General features: G+C 31.8%; 1 protein-coding gene across 1 annotated transcript in view; it reads right to left on the bottom strand.

Annotated features, from left to right (window-relative positions):
- Positions 1-18,513, bottom strand: part of LOC143225274 (protein turtle-like) — a 107,009-nt gene that overhangs the window by 1,854 nt on the left and 86,642 nt on the right. The window contains exons 8-13 of the mRNA XM_076454371.1: positions 17,025-17,330; positions 15,708-15,839; positions 11,765-11,792; positions 5,238-5,323; positions 4,213-4,349; positions 3,641-3,853 (exon numbers count right to left, since the gene is read on the bottom strand). Of these exons, the coding sequence (XP_076310486.1) occupies positions 3,641-3,853; positions 4,213-4,349; positions 5,238-5,323; positions 11,765-11,792; positions 15,708-15,839; positions 17,025-17,330 (902 nt within the window). The remainder of the gene's footprint in view (positions 1-3,640; positions 3,854-4,212; positions 4,350-5,237; positions 5,324-11,764; positions 11,793-15,707; positions 15,840-17,024; positions 17,331-18,513) is intronic.

The following is an 18,513-nucleotide window of genomic DNA, read 5'->3' on the forward strand; positions in this document are numbered from 1 at the left end:
GAAAACAAAGAAACATAAAGAAAACTGCTATCTACTTAACGCTGCATGATATCAATGCATGCATATCTCAAACAGAAAACAGCTCTTTATATATGTAAAAACAGCTGGTATGGATATAGAAAGCACTATCTAGAGAAGTGAACAACGTTTTGACCTTCTTCAATGGCCGAAGAAGGTCGAAACGTTGTTTTCTCTTCTACATAGTGCTTTTTCTACCCATATCAGCCGCTTATACAAATATAATTTTCTCTACAAATGGGATTTCTCGTCATCATGGAGAAAACAGCTTTCTCACAACCAAGAAATATGCTCACAAAGCTTTGGAGTTCGTAGGAACCTCGTTTGGGAACTAAGGCGAGCCATCATATTAAATATCTACACAATTCATTAGAATATACATTTAACTATTCCAGCAGATCTCAGATAGAATCGATAGTACAAGAAGAAATTTGTTATTACGAAAGCCCATGGTAAAAGCATAATGCAGAATTTCATTAGCATAACTAATTTGAACTCCTTGGCGTAACACCAGAATGGTAGAGCCACATAATGTTTAACAACTAGTGAATATGACCACGTAAAAGTACTTGCACTAGAATTCGCTATTATTCCAATAAAAAAGCTAAAAGGGAGAAACTATATACTCATAATTATTATTGAAAGTAACAACAAATGTAACTTGTCAATGTACCACAAGCATTTAAAAAAAATAAAGGATTATTTGTTTGTTTGAAATTAAGCACAAAGCTTTACAATGACCTATCTGTACTTTGTTCACCATGAGTATCGAAATCCGTTTCAATGTCTACGAGTCAGCTGAGGCTCTGTTTGTGCCACTGGGTGGGTGGAGCAAAACTAAATGAAAAGTAACATTAAGATTAAGGCAATACAAAACTGTTAATATAACTTCACTCATTGTTATTAGTTTATTAGAGTAAAACTCAAGCATCAGATGAATAGACAGATGATTTGAAACAAACATTATTGTTCACTTAAATTTAGCACTCTCGGTTTAAAATACTCAAAGTTAGCATAAAATAAATCTTATGGATATTTCAGTCATTGAATATCCCTCGGACAAAGGGAAGAAAGCTAACTGTATACAGTTGTTGTGGTTTGGCTATAAGTGTATCAAAGCGTAATTAGTAAAACATATTTTCACTACACAATTAATGGTACACTTGTTCGGACACCTATGCATATAGACAACGATTCACAATACAAATAGACATCCGCTATATGTCGATTCTGATTTGCTGCATACTTAAGGTATCTGCTCTGAGAATGAATCAGATGTCTATAATCGCAACTGATTCTCAGGTCAATGAAGTTGAGCAGGAGCTCAAGGAAGTGCATTTCACTTACAGCAACGAAAAACAGAAACACATCAGAAGTGGGACAGTGTCAGAACCAATTATCTTGCAATATTCGTAATTTAGTTGTGTCTCACCTTAAAAAACTGATCAGGTAACTACTTATTGAAGAAAACCTAAAACTAGAGTCTGTATTATTTCATATAAGAGCGAGACAAATATAATCATGGTGAATTTATGAGGATGTCAGGAATAAGCTTTGGTATCAATTTATACGTATTATTGGATTGTGCTTTGTTTGCTGTTCAGCTCAAGGCTACACAAGGGTTGTATGTACTCCAGATTTTAGTGGCATATTCCTGCTGCTTAACCACAGCGGACAGCCACATTTTATATAAAGGATGTCATACAAATCTTAAAATTATTATATGCAGGCGCAGCAGGTCCTGTTTTCTGCTAACTAGAAGATAAAAATTTCCTTAACTCGAAAAAAAATATTCTGTAAAATTATGACGTATAAATTTAACCAGTTCGAATAAAATTATTTTGCTATTTTATTTTTAAGTTGAAGTTGAATTTGTGAGAATATTAGAGTATCTTCCAGTGTATGTACGTGAAGAAAATACCTTAACGTATAAGAGCATAAATATATTACCTTTGTAACTGTAAAATGCTTATTAAGTAAATAAAATAGCAATAATAATAAAAGCATTTTAATAACATATTTAACTGTATCATAAAGGGAAAAATGTATAACGTTTATCGATTGTAAAAAATATTTTCATTGCATAGATGCCCAATCACCAACCGTCTTCGCTCTTTCATTTGGGCCTGGCTTAGCCAGATGATTAGGGCACTCGACTTGTAATCTGAGGGTCGCGGGTTCGAATCCCCATAACTTCAAACATGCTCGCTCTTTCAGTCGTGGGGGCGTTATAACATGACGGTCAATCCCACTATTCGTTAGTAAAAGAGTATCCCAAGAGTTGGTGGTGGGTGGTGATGACTAGCTGTCTTCCCCTTAGTCCTACACTGCAAAATTAGGGACTTATAGCTTTGAGCGAGATTCAAACCAAACCAAACAAACAATCTTTCATTTGTGGTGAAGTTATAATGTGACAGACGATCCATTACTTGTTAGCAAAAGAGTAGTTCAAGAGTTAGTGGTGGATTGTGTTCTCCTTCTAGTATACCACTGCTAAATTAGGGACAACTGGTACAGATAGTTGTAGATTAGTTTTGCGCGAAATTCAAATCAAACCGCTGCGTGGATGCATCAAAACCGCACAACAACTTGATGAATATACATGATGTATGAGTTTCAGAATATTTTGTATTTAACTCAACTGGTAAAAGTTGTTATGAAATTTGAAATCTATAAAAAATTTAGTTTTGTTAATACGTCAAGAATGAGCTGTTTGTAACTAAAGTAAGTAAAATCAAAAGTTTATTTATTAGAGTTTTATGTTTCATTTCTTAAATGTAAAGCGTTCCTTAAAACATTTAAAACTTATATTACATTTGAAACATTATGTTATATATGCTGCTAAAACTAAATTCGCCCATCTGGGTACTTTTGAAACTTTTCTTGAAAAAAATTCATAATACCATGTTCACACATCTGTTACCAGAAGACGCTATTAATGGGAAATATATGATGTTAATACATTCGTGTATACTTTTTCTAAATTTACTGATGTGTTTTTTTAATATTTATTCAGGACATCACAATATATTGTATATTGTAAAACGAAAAACTATAATAAAAGTTATATTTATTGACTAATTAAACGCCTTAGGTCGTCCGTTAATATTTTGTTTTGGGTATTATATGATTGTTTCACATTCTTTGCACTGGTATTAAACAATTGTATATCAAAAATTGTTAATAAATTATCTTTGTTAAATACTCAAGTGTTTCTTCACTGCTTTTCTCATAAAGTTTACAAATGAAAAAATATATACTTGATAATTGAGAATAACAACTCAAGTTTCTATATTAAAATTCTCCATTGAAGTAGCCAAGAGATTGAAATAAAATAAATGAGCAAACCCTAGAACCAGAAATATTTTTTTCGAAAGTAAGTTGCTTATTTGTTTGGAAACTTTGAAGAATTTACAGATGATAATACGTGTCAGTGTTTTATGCTGATATTTGTAATGTATCAATCGAATAATGAATGCTGTCAAAACTTATGTTCTTCTTGTTTTTGGATATTGAAATGATACAAGAGAATAATATTTCATTTTAACGTACTTTGATCGATAAATTCATTGTGATCCTACACGTTTCAACAACAGAATACAAGAAAATTAATGTAACTAACTTCTTCTGCTTCCAGAAGCCCACTCATCAAAGGGGTTTCCGCTGTTATTCCACTGTCATCTTCTTCAATCCTTTGCAGCGATGTCACCTCTATTGGATTTGGCGCCCACTTTTCTCTTTCAGGGATGCACTCAAGGTTTTCAATAACAACGAACGTTGATGGTCTTCCCTCGCCAGCTTCTCTATCTCCATTTCCGCTTTCACCTTCACTCCACTGAAACGAGAAACAAATAATACGATTGTTAGAAAAACAATTAAAGTTTATGGATCTGTTTGCTATTACCATCTATTTTTGCTCAGAAAACAAGAGCAAACTCTTCTTCAGATATTACAACTAATTGTGTTCTCAGTCGATAATATACAGTAAAATGTAACAGCTGTCATTTAAACCCTTATCTGATTCAAGTAAAGATCTACTCCTTGACAACTTTAATTAGTGTATTAATGCCATATGTCATAATTAAAAATATGATCAATTGTTAATTTGACCAGAGATGAGGTACCTTGTTTCCAGGTTTTACACTATAGGAAAACTGATATATATGTTTATTTTTGAGTATTTATTTCACATACTCGAACAGTCTGTGATGGAATGAACATTGGTTTTCTGTCCATTCGAAGTATGACTTCCTCAGAAAAATCCCTTGGGTGGAATTCCACTGTTAAAGCATGACCCCAGTTTGCACTTATATGAGTAACATCTGGAGGTCCTGTACACGAGACAGAAAAAAGAGAACTCAATTTAACGACACTAGTAACAACTGTAATGCATTTCAAGAGTTTTTGAGCTGCAGCATAGCAGTTTTGAATCTCTTGTCAGTACATTAGATAAAGTTCACAAGCAACAAATATTTCTTAAGATAGAATGGAATGCCCTTCAACTATCTTTACATGAACGCTAGATTATCTTGTACTCATTGATAAGAACAGGCTAACAGCTGGTAGAATAAAACATTAAACAGTTTGGTATTTAGTTTCTAAGTTATAACTTATAAATACCAAAATGTCATTAAGCACATAAACAGATAATGATTATCAACCCCTTTCGTGATTTCCCGAGATAACTCGGGTGCCCTCTATGTTTCAAAGTATTTGCCTGAGTTAATTCGTGAAAACTATTTCTTACCGATTTTTAATTATTTGCTCAAAATTATCATGTATTATAATAGGTTATCAAAAAATGAAACGAAAAATGTTACCTTTTTATTTTATTCATATATCCACACCCCCAAAAAAGCCTAACACAGAAGGAGTTAAGCACAAGAGAATGGAAATTTCGAGTACATTTGTTGTTAAACAGTAAGATATATAATTAAAACTTGATTTAACCATTAGTATTAAGCATAATTTTGGTACTTCTGCAGTAACAATGGTAATATACCTGTTTGTAAACAAATATTATTACAAGAAAATAAATGCATAAATTAATTTCTTTATTTGTTGTTAATCACAAAGCTAGGGAGTGCCCATAAAAGGCATCTAAACCCGATTTTTAGTGTCATATTAACTCTGACTTACCGCTCAGCTACTTAGGTGGAACATACAGATTAACAACTTGTATATTCTTAAATCATGTATTCAAGTGCACATTGTCCTACCTGAAAAATCATGTTTTGTTGAAATGAGATCAAGAAGTTGGGCATCGTGTTTGGGAGATTCTTCTTCTTCAAGAGAATGAACAGGTCTGAAATACGGTGTAAAAATACCATTCACGATTATCAACTTTTACTTATAATTAATGTGAGAATATTTAAAATATGTTATCCAATAGGAAAATTATAAATGAAATTAAATTTGGGAATTTTACCACTTGCATTTTCAAACATGAACATCCTTTGTTTTAGTTCTTTATTATAAAAACATGGTTATACCTTGTATTGTGATCATCTAGCTACAACTTGTCAAACATAAAATGAGACATATGTTTCCACGTGTTTCTTTAATTTACAGAAATTTATTTACAATATTATATTTAACGAACTTAATATGTAATTGAACTATAAATATAATTTGCTAGGTTTATATATATAATATCAAATTTCTTAAATATCAAAAACTACATTGACAAAATATGATAGATAGGGTACATGAAACTACATGCAACTGTTATTCTTTGAGTCTTGATAATATCGCTAATTAGGCCCAACATCGATTGATGTTTTTGGGTTAAGGGCCTAAAACACCGTTAGCAGCGATGTTACGCTACTGATGACTTAGGTTGGAGTTGTCAGACCTGATATGTATAATTGTGTTTATATTTTCTAATAGCAAAGCCATACCGGACTATCTAATAAGCCCACCTAGGGGAATCGAATCCTTGATTTTAGCGTTGTAAATCCGTAGACTTACCGCTGTATCGGCGGTGGGGCGATATGTAAAATTAAAACTATTTATCATTGATTATAATTACTACTGTAGATTATCATTGATTATAATTACTACTGTAGATTTTTAGTAGCTCTGAATAATTTTATTAGTTGTCTTTTTCCCGTTATAATTGTTTTTTTTTAACTCCACTCTGGGAATATGGAATTTAACTTGTATTAACAGTGAATAGTTATATCACATATTACAACTGAGTAATGTACCATGGTATAATTATTAAATTTACCTATAGTTTTTCAAAATATTTTATACATCTGGTATCCACAGTTTTCGGATTGGTGAGGTCGGAATCTGACACTGGTAACCTTACGTGTTCAAATATATATATATAGTTGTTCCACAAATATTTTTTTTATACCGGATAAATATTTTTTTATTTTTTAGCCTTAAACAAGGCTTACGCAGTTCAATAGGGGAACGTGATAACAGAGAAGAATTTGCTAACCGTTCTTAGTAGTCAAAATGGTAACCCCAATACGGGGTCTTATACAACCGCCGCTACCGATTCTGGCAGATGTACAAGTTTTCACCAAGAACAATATCATACCCACGATAACCAAATTCGATAATGCAGTTACAAAAGCTGCCTCAAATGCTATAACGTAGATTGGTCAGTAAACTCTAATCCAACAGTGTAATCATAGAAGCTGCCTCAGATGTTGTAACATTGCTTTGTTACTACACACTAATCTAACAATGCTGTAAACTTGTTTGCAGCCCCGATACTCTAATCAAATAACATAACCATAGAAAATGTCTCGCATGTTTCAACCGTTGTATCATTGTTTTCAAACTAAATTTACTTTGTTATTTCATAAATAACAAGTTATGTTTTCAAACTAAACTGTACAAAACTGAAGAATAAAATATTTAGCTTGCTAAATAAAAATATTGTAAGACTAATAGAAACTTTTAATTGCACGCATGAAAGAATTAACAGATAAAAGAAACTTCTACCAAAATGACCTATAATAAATTATTCTGGACATACTTTTAAGACTTTCTAATTCTACCATATAATATGTTAAATGTATGGATCTGCTAGTTAACAGAAGGTGAACCAGAAGAAATACAAATCTACTGAACGAACAAGTAATGATCTACAAGTTACAGAGCTGATTTTGTTTGTTTGTTTAGAATTTAACACAAAACTTCACAATAAGCTATCTGTGCTAAGCCCGCCACGGGTATTGAAATTCGGTTTTTAACGGTGTGAGTCCGGAGACGTACCGATGTGCTACTGGGTGTCAACAGAGCTGCCCCAGAAAAAAGATAAAACTACTGGATGTATAAACTTGTGACTCTTTGTTAATCTGAACTGAATGAGAAAATTAAGCTGAAAGTAACATTTTACAGAGTAGCAAATTTTCAACTAATCGTTATTTTACTCAATCTCTTCAATCTATTTCCTGTAGTCAAGATGAAAAGAAACAAGAAGTAATAGCGCCATTAAGCTAAGAGATCTCTTCATTTTATGTTGCATTACGAGGCCTCGCAGTGAAAGAAAAACTTAAATTTATTCAAAGCAATTTAGTTCCAATTCTACAGATGTTGATCGTCCATTTAAGTTAGCTAATGTGTTACTTGTCAGCAGTCTTCAAAAGTAGACCTGGAATATCTAACAAATGTATTCCTCATCGTTCCCTTTATTGAATTGAGTGTAGAACGTACTAATCTAGAATCTATAAGTTGGAAAAAATTCCTACAGTAGTTATTACCTACCACATGTAATATTTAATTTCCGATAGTTACACCTTACAAAAAAGTCAAAGGAAACGTGATCTTTAATTATAACATGGTTGTAGATAATGATGACAAACTGAACAACAACGTTTTTTCGGATTGTCGTTGTGTTACTTTTCGTTACATTCACACAACTACTCAACACGTCTTTACTGGAAATCTTATCATTGTACAAAATGAAGATTTAAGGCTAAATGACATAAATTTTGCCAGTTTTCGAAATCAACTGTAGACATACAAATAAATATTTGATGCAATTACTTAACTGACTAATATGAAACAGGAGTAAACGAACACATTCTAGTCAGTTTTTACATTGCTTTGTATGAGTATAAGAATAAAACAATATAAAGAGCTTATTCAAAAATGTTACACTTATATTTCATTAAAAAGATGCTACATGAACCTTTAAATACGTTTAATGACATAATAGTAGCAGATAAAGGTGCTAATAATATTTTAATCTCAAAATAATATCATTTTATATTTCTTATCTTAAAAGAACTTGATTACAATCCTTAAACATTTCAACCTATAGGTGATTCTATTCATACTTACGTTAAGACCGATATAAATGACATTGCGAAAATAACCTAAGATACTTTTTAGCTCATGCAAACAATGTAATTTTGAAGTTATTTTCAATTATTACACTTCATAAGTTACCTTATAAATATAGATTCATTGCTGGAGAAGAAATATCATCACAGACAATTTATCACTTTCAATAAATAGGGAAAATATTTTACATAAATCAATGAATTCTTGAAGAAATCTTTTAGCGTTATGAAAGAAAGTTCAAGTATTAATCAACAGGTAATTAACGAAAATTCAATGGAATACAAACAAATTCAGTCGAAAATTTTTAATTTAACAATCTTTTCGAAAAATCAGTGAAAAACACGCGTCTTCAATTAATAGATATACTAACAACACATGTAAATAAATGATTTATCGGTCCGGCATGGCCAAGTGGGTTAAGGCGTGCGACTCGTAATCTGAGGGTCGCGGGTTCGAATCCCCGTCGCACCAAACATGCTCGCCCTTTCAGCCGTAGGGGCGTTATAATGTGGCGGTCAATCTCACTATTCGTTGGTAAGCAAGTAGCCAAAAGTTGGCGGTGGGTGGTGATGACTAGCTCCCTTCCCTCTAGTCTTACACTACTAAATTATGAACGGCTAGCGCAGATAGCCCTCGAGTAGCTTTGCGCGAAATTAAAACAAACAACAACAATAAACTTATCAGATGATACTAAATGTTTCTTTCAAAAACTTCCACTGTTTTACACTGAATGAATTTACGTTAACTATAAGATCGTTCCTTAACAACAAACTGGTTAGATTCGGCTTATAGATTTTTAAGTAAATGTATGGCACATTGATAAATGGTAACATCATCTCATCCCCAAGTAACAGATTTATTTCTGGTTGAACTCGAATTTCAATAAGTCACACAACTTCTTATGATAGAATACTACTTTAAATCTTTACAAATTAATAGATCATGCAAATATATCGATGAAATAAGATCTATCAACTTTCTTGACATAGCCAAGTATTCCTACCCAATAGTTCTAGTACTTAAGAAAAGTACAACAGAAACAAATGAAGTTCACTAAGTGAATTTAAAGCTAACAGAAAAGATTTTTAAAGTTATAGATTTGCCCTTTCAATAGACAAAAAACATGCTATAACGTTTAGCTATCCTACCTTATTGGATTCTCTCGAGTTTATTGTAATTTCGAAGATTTTAGAGAGAAAACATGAATAATAACATAAATGTTTAAGTACACAGGTAATTTTTTATTTCAACAAGTCACAAATGATATTAAAAATGTTAGTAATTACGAACTGTGTTTCGCTAAAATGTATAAAACTGATAGTTTTACCACTTGTTCATACAATCTTTATTAAAAATGTTATGAAAATCGATTTCATAAACCAACTTGAAACTATGGATTACAAGTAATTTATTTAACCTTGCCTTACAAAATATATTACAAACCTAAAAATTCTAAGCTGTCAAAGCTATTATTTTAATCCACCTCTAGTAATTGTTTCCATACTGTGGTTCTTGAATTAGCTTAAACTATATGGCTAACATGATCAATACAGAATATAAATAACTTTCTTTATCCTTGGCCTAAGAATTTAACCTTTCACACTTATCATTTTATTGAACTACACCGAAACAAATGGGTCAGTTTTTACCACGGTGTGATCATTAACTCCATGTTTACTTAATACCTTGTTAAAATAGTCGCTGTATGATATAAAAAACTTTCTTTTGCCTCACTTTGCACATGTCGGTGTTATTCCAAGCATTTGTCACATTGCAGTTGTTTCATACTACATCTGTTATTTTTATTTTTCTAATCCCAATATAGCTTAAGTTATCACTCTATTTTTAAGAACTGGTCACATTTGTTTTGATGTATTTTGTTTTTTTATTTACCAATTATATTTCAAGTCTAACTGTCGGACAGGCTTCATTTAGTATGATTTTCCTTGAATTTTCTGATGAAATGACAGTAGGTACAGATGCACTAGCAATCGTGTATTCACAGAGCCTGTGCTGTTGTTGTGTAGGCATGCAAACCAAATACACTGACATTCTCATATTGAAACAGCTTGTGTTACTGTTCTGTAGACATTTAGTCTATATACGCAAACAACCATATATTGTCATAAGCTGTGTTATTGTTCTGTACACACTTATGTCAGAAATACATGTAGTTATATATCACACACATTTTATTGTAAGCACAAAGCTGTAAGGTGAGCTATTCTTGTCGTGCTCAACACGGGTATTGAACCTTGAATTTTAGCGTCGTATGCCTGCATATATACCTCTGAGGTAACGGGAGGTTATTTGATTATTATTAAATACAAAGCTACATCATAGGCTATCTGTTTTCTGCCCATCACGGGTACCTTAACCCGAATTCTAATGTCGTAAACCTGCAGACGTCTCGTCTTGATGGGGGTTGGAGTCTCTATATTTTCACAATGAAACTTCAGTGTTTCCAACGGCAGTCATGATGAAACGTGTAGCGAGATAACTTTTTACCTTTGATTTGTTGAATAAACTTTCAGTGAGATGCTAATTTGTAATAAAGTTGTCTTTATTTATGTATCTTGCAAATTATATAAGATGTTCTCCAACAGAATATCGTCTTTTGGGAAAATTATATTCAAACTCGGTGCTTCTAAGAAACTTACTAATGCGTATTTAACGTAAATTTAAAAGCAGGCATGCGTATCTATGAGTTTCACGCTCTGTGCTCGATTTAGTACAACGTATTTACATATGTGTTTCCTGTTTTCCGGTTCATAATTAGATATAGTCAACCCTCATGCATGTGATGATAGATGATTTGCCTCAATGTTGAATATTGCATTTATCGCACAGAAATAAACCCTAGAATTCTGGTACAAATGTAGTGCAGGACATAAGATATTTTATACATTATACAAATGTTGCAATTTTGCAGTTCGTTTTTAAGGCGTACACAGTTACAGAATAAAAAAAAATGTCAGAAAATCAGAGAACAGCATTTTCCTTGTTCTGCAATAACATCTATGTTTACAGTTCCTTGTTGGGACAGTGGTATGTCTACGGATTTACAACACTAAAATTAGGGGTTCGATTCTCCTCTGTGAACACAGCAGATAGCCTAATGTGGCTTTGCTCTAAGAAACCACACAAAACATTTACTTTACCTTGCACTCGTTATAGAAGCTCCCCCAGCGTAAGAGCAGTAAATCTAAGAACTTAAAACACTAACATTCAACTTCATTTCCCTACAGTGGACACAACAAATAGCCAAAGGTGGCTTTGCTCTTCGCAAATAAGTCAAAATGTTTTTAAAAAAGCGAAATGAAAAAGAAAAACAGATACCAACGTGAATGAATTTAAACTAGACAACGATTTGTATTTAAAAAAAACAACATCTTGTACTATATTCATCTAACAGTTATACTAAAAATATACTTACTTTTCTGTTTTTTCTTCTCCTTTGATACCTGAAGAATTGAATAAAAAATATTTTTACAGCAAAAAGAAATATTTATTATATCTATATATTTTTGACGTTATTTAGGAAACCGACAAATAAACCTTGGTGAAACTGAAGCGTAGAATAAGCAATCGCCAAGTTATTTTTGTATTTTTATTTAAAGAGGATGACTTTTCGAGGAAGAAAGCTGCGTCAGATCTCTCAGCTTGCAACAAAATGCACATGCGCAGAATTAAAATTTGCGCGAGTAGCATTCTGAACGTGTAGTGTGAAAATCCTCTATAAAATTACATCTTATACATAAATATGGAACAGACTGAAATTAATGTTGAAATAAAATATGGAAAAAATGAGAATCTCTAGGAAGGAAAAGCGTTCATTTAAACCAGATGGTTGAGGGTTCCAGATTGTGGATTGATCCCTTTAGATCTCTTTAGTAAATGTCTGTTGGACCACTAATAAATCACAGAATTGAAAAGTCCCCAACCGTATGATCGTTGATAGTGAAATGTTTGCCTTTACGTGTATACATCTTGATTTGGAGTTTCATATGGTTTAGATGTCCTCGTTTTCGGTGGCTAGCGCATAAATTACTGCTTTTTCTATTTTATTTTATGCAAATAATACAGTAAATGATGCATTCAGTGAAACATGTGAGGGTTTGTCCTGCGTTGAAAGTTGTGTTATTTCCTTGTATATGTGTTATTAATTTACATGTGACCAGGTGATACATTTGTTCGTTTACATGTGTGAATGCTTGAAGTATAATTACTATTTTATATTTGCGCTTATTTTTGTTGATCTGATATTATAATTAACAATTACACAGAAGTTACTGTAAATGCTACTATTAAATCTCTTTTCAGGGTTCCTCATTCACTCATCATTTATTACATGACATGACAAAAATCTAAACGAAGTCCTTGTGCACAGTAACCTGAAACAAAAAGTAAAATAAAAATATCAAAATAACTTGGCGACTGTTTAACCAATTTTTTAATATTGATATTTTTGTCGATTATGCGGTTAACTATATATTGATTTACGTCAAACATGTTTCACTGAATCAGTACTGAACATTCATTATATTCTTTTGACGCCCGAGAAATTCTAGTGTAAAACTAATTCATAATTGTTTCCTAACAAACTAGAACTCTTTCAGAATAAAACTAAAAACTCAGTTGAAGTGTTGTATTTGATAATTAATTACTCATTTGTAACTGCTTAATTATTGTATATTTTAATAAAAAATACATCTTTTATAGTAAGTAAGATTTGATTATTTGTTTGTTTCTGAATTTCGCTAGAAGCTACATGAAGTCTATCTGCGCTAGCCGTTCATAATTTAGCAGTGTAAGTCTAGGGGGAAGGCAGCTAGTCATCAACACCCACTGCCAACTCTTGGGCTACACAGATAATTGGATTAACCGTAACATGATAACGTCTCCACGGCCGAAAGGGCGAGCAGGTTTAGTGTGACAGAGATTCGAACCTGCGATCCTCAGATTGCGAGTCGAGTGCTCTAACCACCAAACGAGAATGTTTTATTATTTAAAGCGACATTGTTTGCTGTTAACATTTTTGTATTTGAGAATGATAGCACCAGTAATAAAAAAATGGCCCGGCATGGCCAAGCGTGCGACTCGTAATCTTAGGGTCGCGGGTTCGCATCCCCGTCGTGCCAAACATGCTCGCCCTTTCAGCCGTGGGGGCGTTATAATGTAACGGTCAATTTCACTATTCGTTGGTCAAAGAGTAGCCCAAGAATTGGCGGTGGGTGGTGATGACTAGCTGCTTTTCATCTAAAATTACACTGCTAAATTAGGGACGGCTAGCACAGAAAGCCCTCTAGTAGCTTTGTGCGAAATTCCAATACAAACGAACAAAGTAATCAAAACGTCGTTTTAAAAACAAATCTTACTGTAAAAGCTGTAACTTGTAATAAGATATACTTAATCAGTAGGTAAATTCAAAACGAAACTATTGATTCTTGTCTGTTCATTGTTAATAAAATTTTGTTGAGTAGGCCTTGTGACGGTCAATTCCACTATTCGTTGGTCAAAGAGTAGCCCAAGAATTGGCGGTGGGTGGTGATGACTAGCTGCCTTTCACCTAAAATTACACTGCTAAATTAGGGACGGCTAGCACAGAAAGCCCTCTAGTAGCTTTGTGCGAAATTCCAATACAAACAAACAAAGTAATCAAAACGTCGTTTTAAAAACAAATCTTACTGTAAAAGCTGTAACTTGTAATAAGATATACTTAATCAGTAGGTAAATTCAAAACGAAACTATTAATTCTTGTCTGTTCATTGTTAATAAAATTTTGTTGAGTAGGCCTTGTAGATATGTGAAGCTCAGCAAATGTAGATGTATAAATAAGAAATACAGGCCTACGTTCTACTTTTATTTCCTATAGTTGTTTCCAAATAAATATAAATACCCATACCAGCAAGAAAATAGAAAAAAATAATATAATTTTTCATAATTTCTCACTGATCATTTTCAAATCATATAAAAGCTAAAACTTTTGAGGTAAAATTTTCCAGGAGAAAGGACAGTATTATTATAAAAAGAATATTATTATTATAAAAAAGGACAGTATTATAATAAAAAGAATATTATTATTATAAAAAGACAGTATTATAATAAAAAAAATATTATTATTATAAAAAGGACAGTATTGTTATAAAAAGGACAGTATTATTATAAAAAGAACAGTATTATTATAAACAAGGACATTATTATTATAAAAAAAGAATATTATTATTATAAAAAGGACAGTATTATTATAAAAAGAACAGTACTATTATAAAAAGAACAGTACTATTATAAAAAGAATATTATTATTATAAAAGGACAATATTATAATAAAGAGGAAAGTATTATTATAAAAAGAATATTATAATAATAAAAAGGACAATATTATAATAAAAAAAACAGTATTATTATTCAAAGAACAGTATTATTATAAAAAGAATATTATTATTATAAAAAAGGACAGTATTATTATACAAAGAAGAGTATTATTGTAAAAAATGACACAATTAATATTTAAGACAAACCAAATCTTGCATTTATTCTTCAACACTGTGCAGTCATATTTTTCAATAAAAATATGCTGTAGTGTTCCCAAGATTTTCTTTCTGTTTCAATATTTTTAAATTTAGTAATTGTGGGACTTCCTCAGAGTAATAAAAATTTCATTTCAGGAGTGAGGAACAAGTGACAAGAACCGCATTCAAAAGGTCTATTTCACTCCCACCTCATATCTCATGAAAGGTTCGGAAATAATTTACCGAGAGCATAAAATAAATGCATTTAAACATACATATGTAATGTGACATTTGAAATATTTTAAAGCTATTTTTTATAAACAAGTGCATTTATATTGTACTCTGTTCTTTGTAAGCGAGTTAATAAAAAACACGTTGAAAATACGTGGATTACAAAAAAACACGCACACTAGTTCTTAAATGTGTATTTTATTGAATTTGTGGGAAAAATCATAATTTTTTTAACGATTCCCTGAAAATTCAGCATTAAGCCTAAATGCTTATAATTTTAACATTTTGTGTTTTATCCCTGATATAAACATAACACAGATAATCCGTTGTACATCTTTTTTATTAACAATAAAAAACACGTTTGGCTGACATATACCTATAAAACTCATTCCTTTGTACAATGCACTCTGCTCTCGTTAAGAAATAAAACATTATTTACTGCATTATTTCTTTTCCACTATGTAATTTTGTACCCATACATTTATTTTAAGCTTCTGAGAAACAAACACTTTGTAAAATTAAAAACTAAGAGAAAATTATCAGTATTTTATTTATTCTAAAGTTTCATACCAGTTACAAAATTTGGGGAATAGTATTATGAATAGATAAAAGTAAGGCGAATATAAAACAGCCTACCTCGACGTTCGTGACGCCTTGAACGAAGATATTTCAAAAGTACCTTTGCTATAATGATGATGATAAGAACAAGAGAAACTCCAAAGACAATGCCTAGTATATGGGGTAGCTGGATCATTCTCATCATAGAGGCTGAAATAACACTACTCACTAATTAAAATGAAACTGTACAAGGCCTAAGGTACCTCTACATTATGAAATATCCCTTTCTTAATGATAATATGCTGCGACATGTAATTAGAGCAATAACATTCAGTCTTCCTCGATGTTCGAAATATCGAAGGAACAACGCGTTAGAATCACATCCAGATGTGTTTTATTAACTTGATGATTTTCAATGCAACATGATAATTACTGAGAATCCCTGATAATTATTTTGTGATTACCTTCATATAGCTGTTAGCATATCGTTTGCTTCTTTCAATTTTTATCTTTCTACACGCATTAATCATTCTTGTAGTTATGTACGTATCAGTAAGCGCGTTCTAAAAACGACCCCTTTATTAAAGTAAAGAAACACTATCTATATTTGTTCAAATATATTTATATATATACATAAGATTAGCTACTAGAAATTAGTTCATAATATGACGGTCTTTCTTTATGCAGTTTGGTTACAATTACTTGAGTTATTTTTGTAGGAATAAATTTACATGATTTCTAACTTGACAAGACAAAGATCCTATGTAACAAAACTTAAGTTAGAGATATCATGATTTGAATAATTTCGAGAACATAAACTAAAAATGCATTAATAATTATTTTAATTACCACACTGGTTAACTGAAAGTGTTATTTACAAAAAAATAACAACAACAATCATCATAACACAACAACTTCTACATAATTACAGATAAATACAACAACCGTAAACTCCAACATTCAACTTCTACGAGTGATAACGTTTATTAAAGAAAGGTGTGTGTTTCTGATGAAGATGTAAAGCCGAATCATAGAGCAAATAAAACAAACATGTGAGATTTTCTGGAATTCACGGTAGTTGTATGTAACTGATCAAATCTACATTATCCAAATAAAAAAAAATCTTAAGAAAAATAATTTCCACAATGACGACTGCTTGTTAGACTCAAAATAAAATTCACTATTAATTGAAATTGGTTTCGTGGATTGGCTGACACCATTAACTTTGTACAAAATAGACTTAATAGACCTTTCAACCCATAAGACTTTCAGTTATTTAGGGTTACCATGGCAGACAAAAATACGTTGCACTCAGGGTCCATTGACGTGTCAAGTTACATTTTTTCTCTCTTTTTACAGTGGAGTTTGATTACGGGAAACAGAAACAAATCTTGCCTTTGGTTTTTGACTCTGACTGACCAACGAGTGTGCTAGCCTGAAGGCTAACGGATGGGCTTGTCCCCAAAGCATTGACAGCATACATGACAAGTATAAATTGCGTCCCGGATGGCAGTGAAGAAATGAAGAAAAAAGGAACATCTGGAGCAGAAATATTGGCTACAAGACGTTCTTTTCTTTCGGTGAACACTTCGACCTGGAACTGCTGTGATAACCCTCCATCAAAGCCCGGTAAGCAACGAACACTGAAAGATTCTTTTGTTTTGTTAATAACGACGCAGTCGTTAGGGGCTTTGGGCAGACCTTCAACGAATAGAAAAAAACAAAACAAAAAAAAAACGAAATGGTTGTTAAAATTATAGATTTCATTTTATTTGTAGCTTATAGTTATCACGGTATCACCACAGTGTATATATATATACATATAATAAATATTTTGCATGTGTATGTATTAATGTGTTAATATATATATATATATATAAGATTTCATTATTACCAGTCCTTCAAGTATGCATTAAAACACAGTTACGAAAACTAAAGTTTCTGTGTACTTGTTTTAATGTTCAAATATGTTTTCGTTGATAATGATAATTCGTTGATAGAAATAATAACTTTTTTGTTTATCATGAACAATGGTAGTCTTAAATCACTTATTTTCTAAGAACTGTTTTCGAATTTCATTATTTACTATCAGAAACACTTTAAAATTCTGAGTTTGTAACACAATTTATGATCCTACAGAAATTTCATCTCTAGTTTATTTTACATAAATACAGTATTTATTTGTAAGCTTTGGGAGAATTTTTTATTATACCTGGAAATTACAGTTTTATAAAACAACAAAAATATATAATTATCGAATCTCTCTCTGTGTTTATTTTTAAATTTCGCGCAAAGCTACTCGAGGGCTATCTGTCCCTAATTTAGCAGTGTAAGACTAGAGGGAATGCAGCTAGTCATTACCACCCACCGCCAACTCTTGCGCTACTCTTTTATTAGAGAATAGTGGGATTGACCGTCACATTATAACGCCCTCACGGATGAAAAAGCGAGAATGTTTGGTGCAACAAGGATGCGAACCCGCGACATTTAGGTTACGAGTCTCAAGCCTTAACCTATCTGGCCATGCTGGGCTGAATCTCTCTGAATAATATTTAAATAAACTACGACTTCTTTGAAACATGTCAAACATGAGTCGTCTGAAATCTAGATAATAAAATGATATAAAAACATTGAAATCAGATCACGATAATTGAATAAAGTCTTCTTATATATCAAACTTCTGCGGGCTAATAACACTAAGAATCAGATATCAATACTCGCGGTGAATAGACCATAGATAACCCAATGTGTAGATTTCCATTTAACAAGAAACAAAACAAAGTCATAAATTATATGACGGTAATAATTTAAAATATAAACACAGTTTGTTTATGTACCATCTACTTGTATCCTAATATGTTGATTTCTTATCAACTTATATCAT

This window comes from Tachypleus tridentatus, chromosome 9, assembly GCF_004210375.1.
Source record: "Tachypleus tridentatus isolate NWPU-2018 chromosome 9, ASM421037v1, whole genome shotgun sequence".
Taxonomy (NCBI): Eukaryota; Metazoa; Arthropoda; class Merostomata; order Xiphosura; family Limulidae; genus Tachypleus; species Tachypleus tridentatus.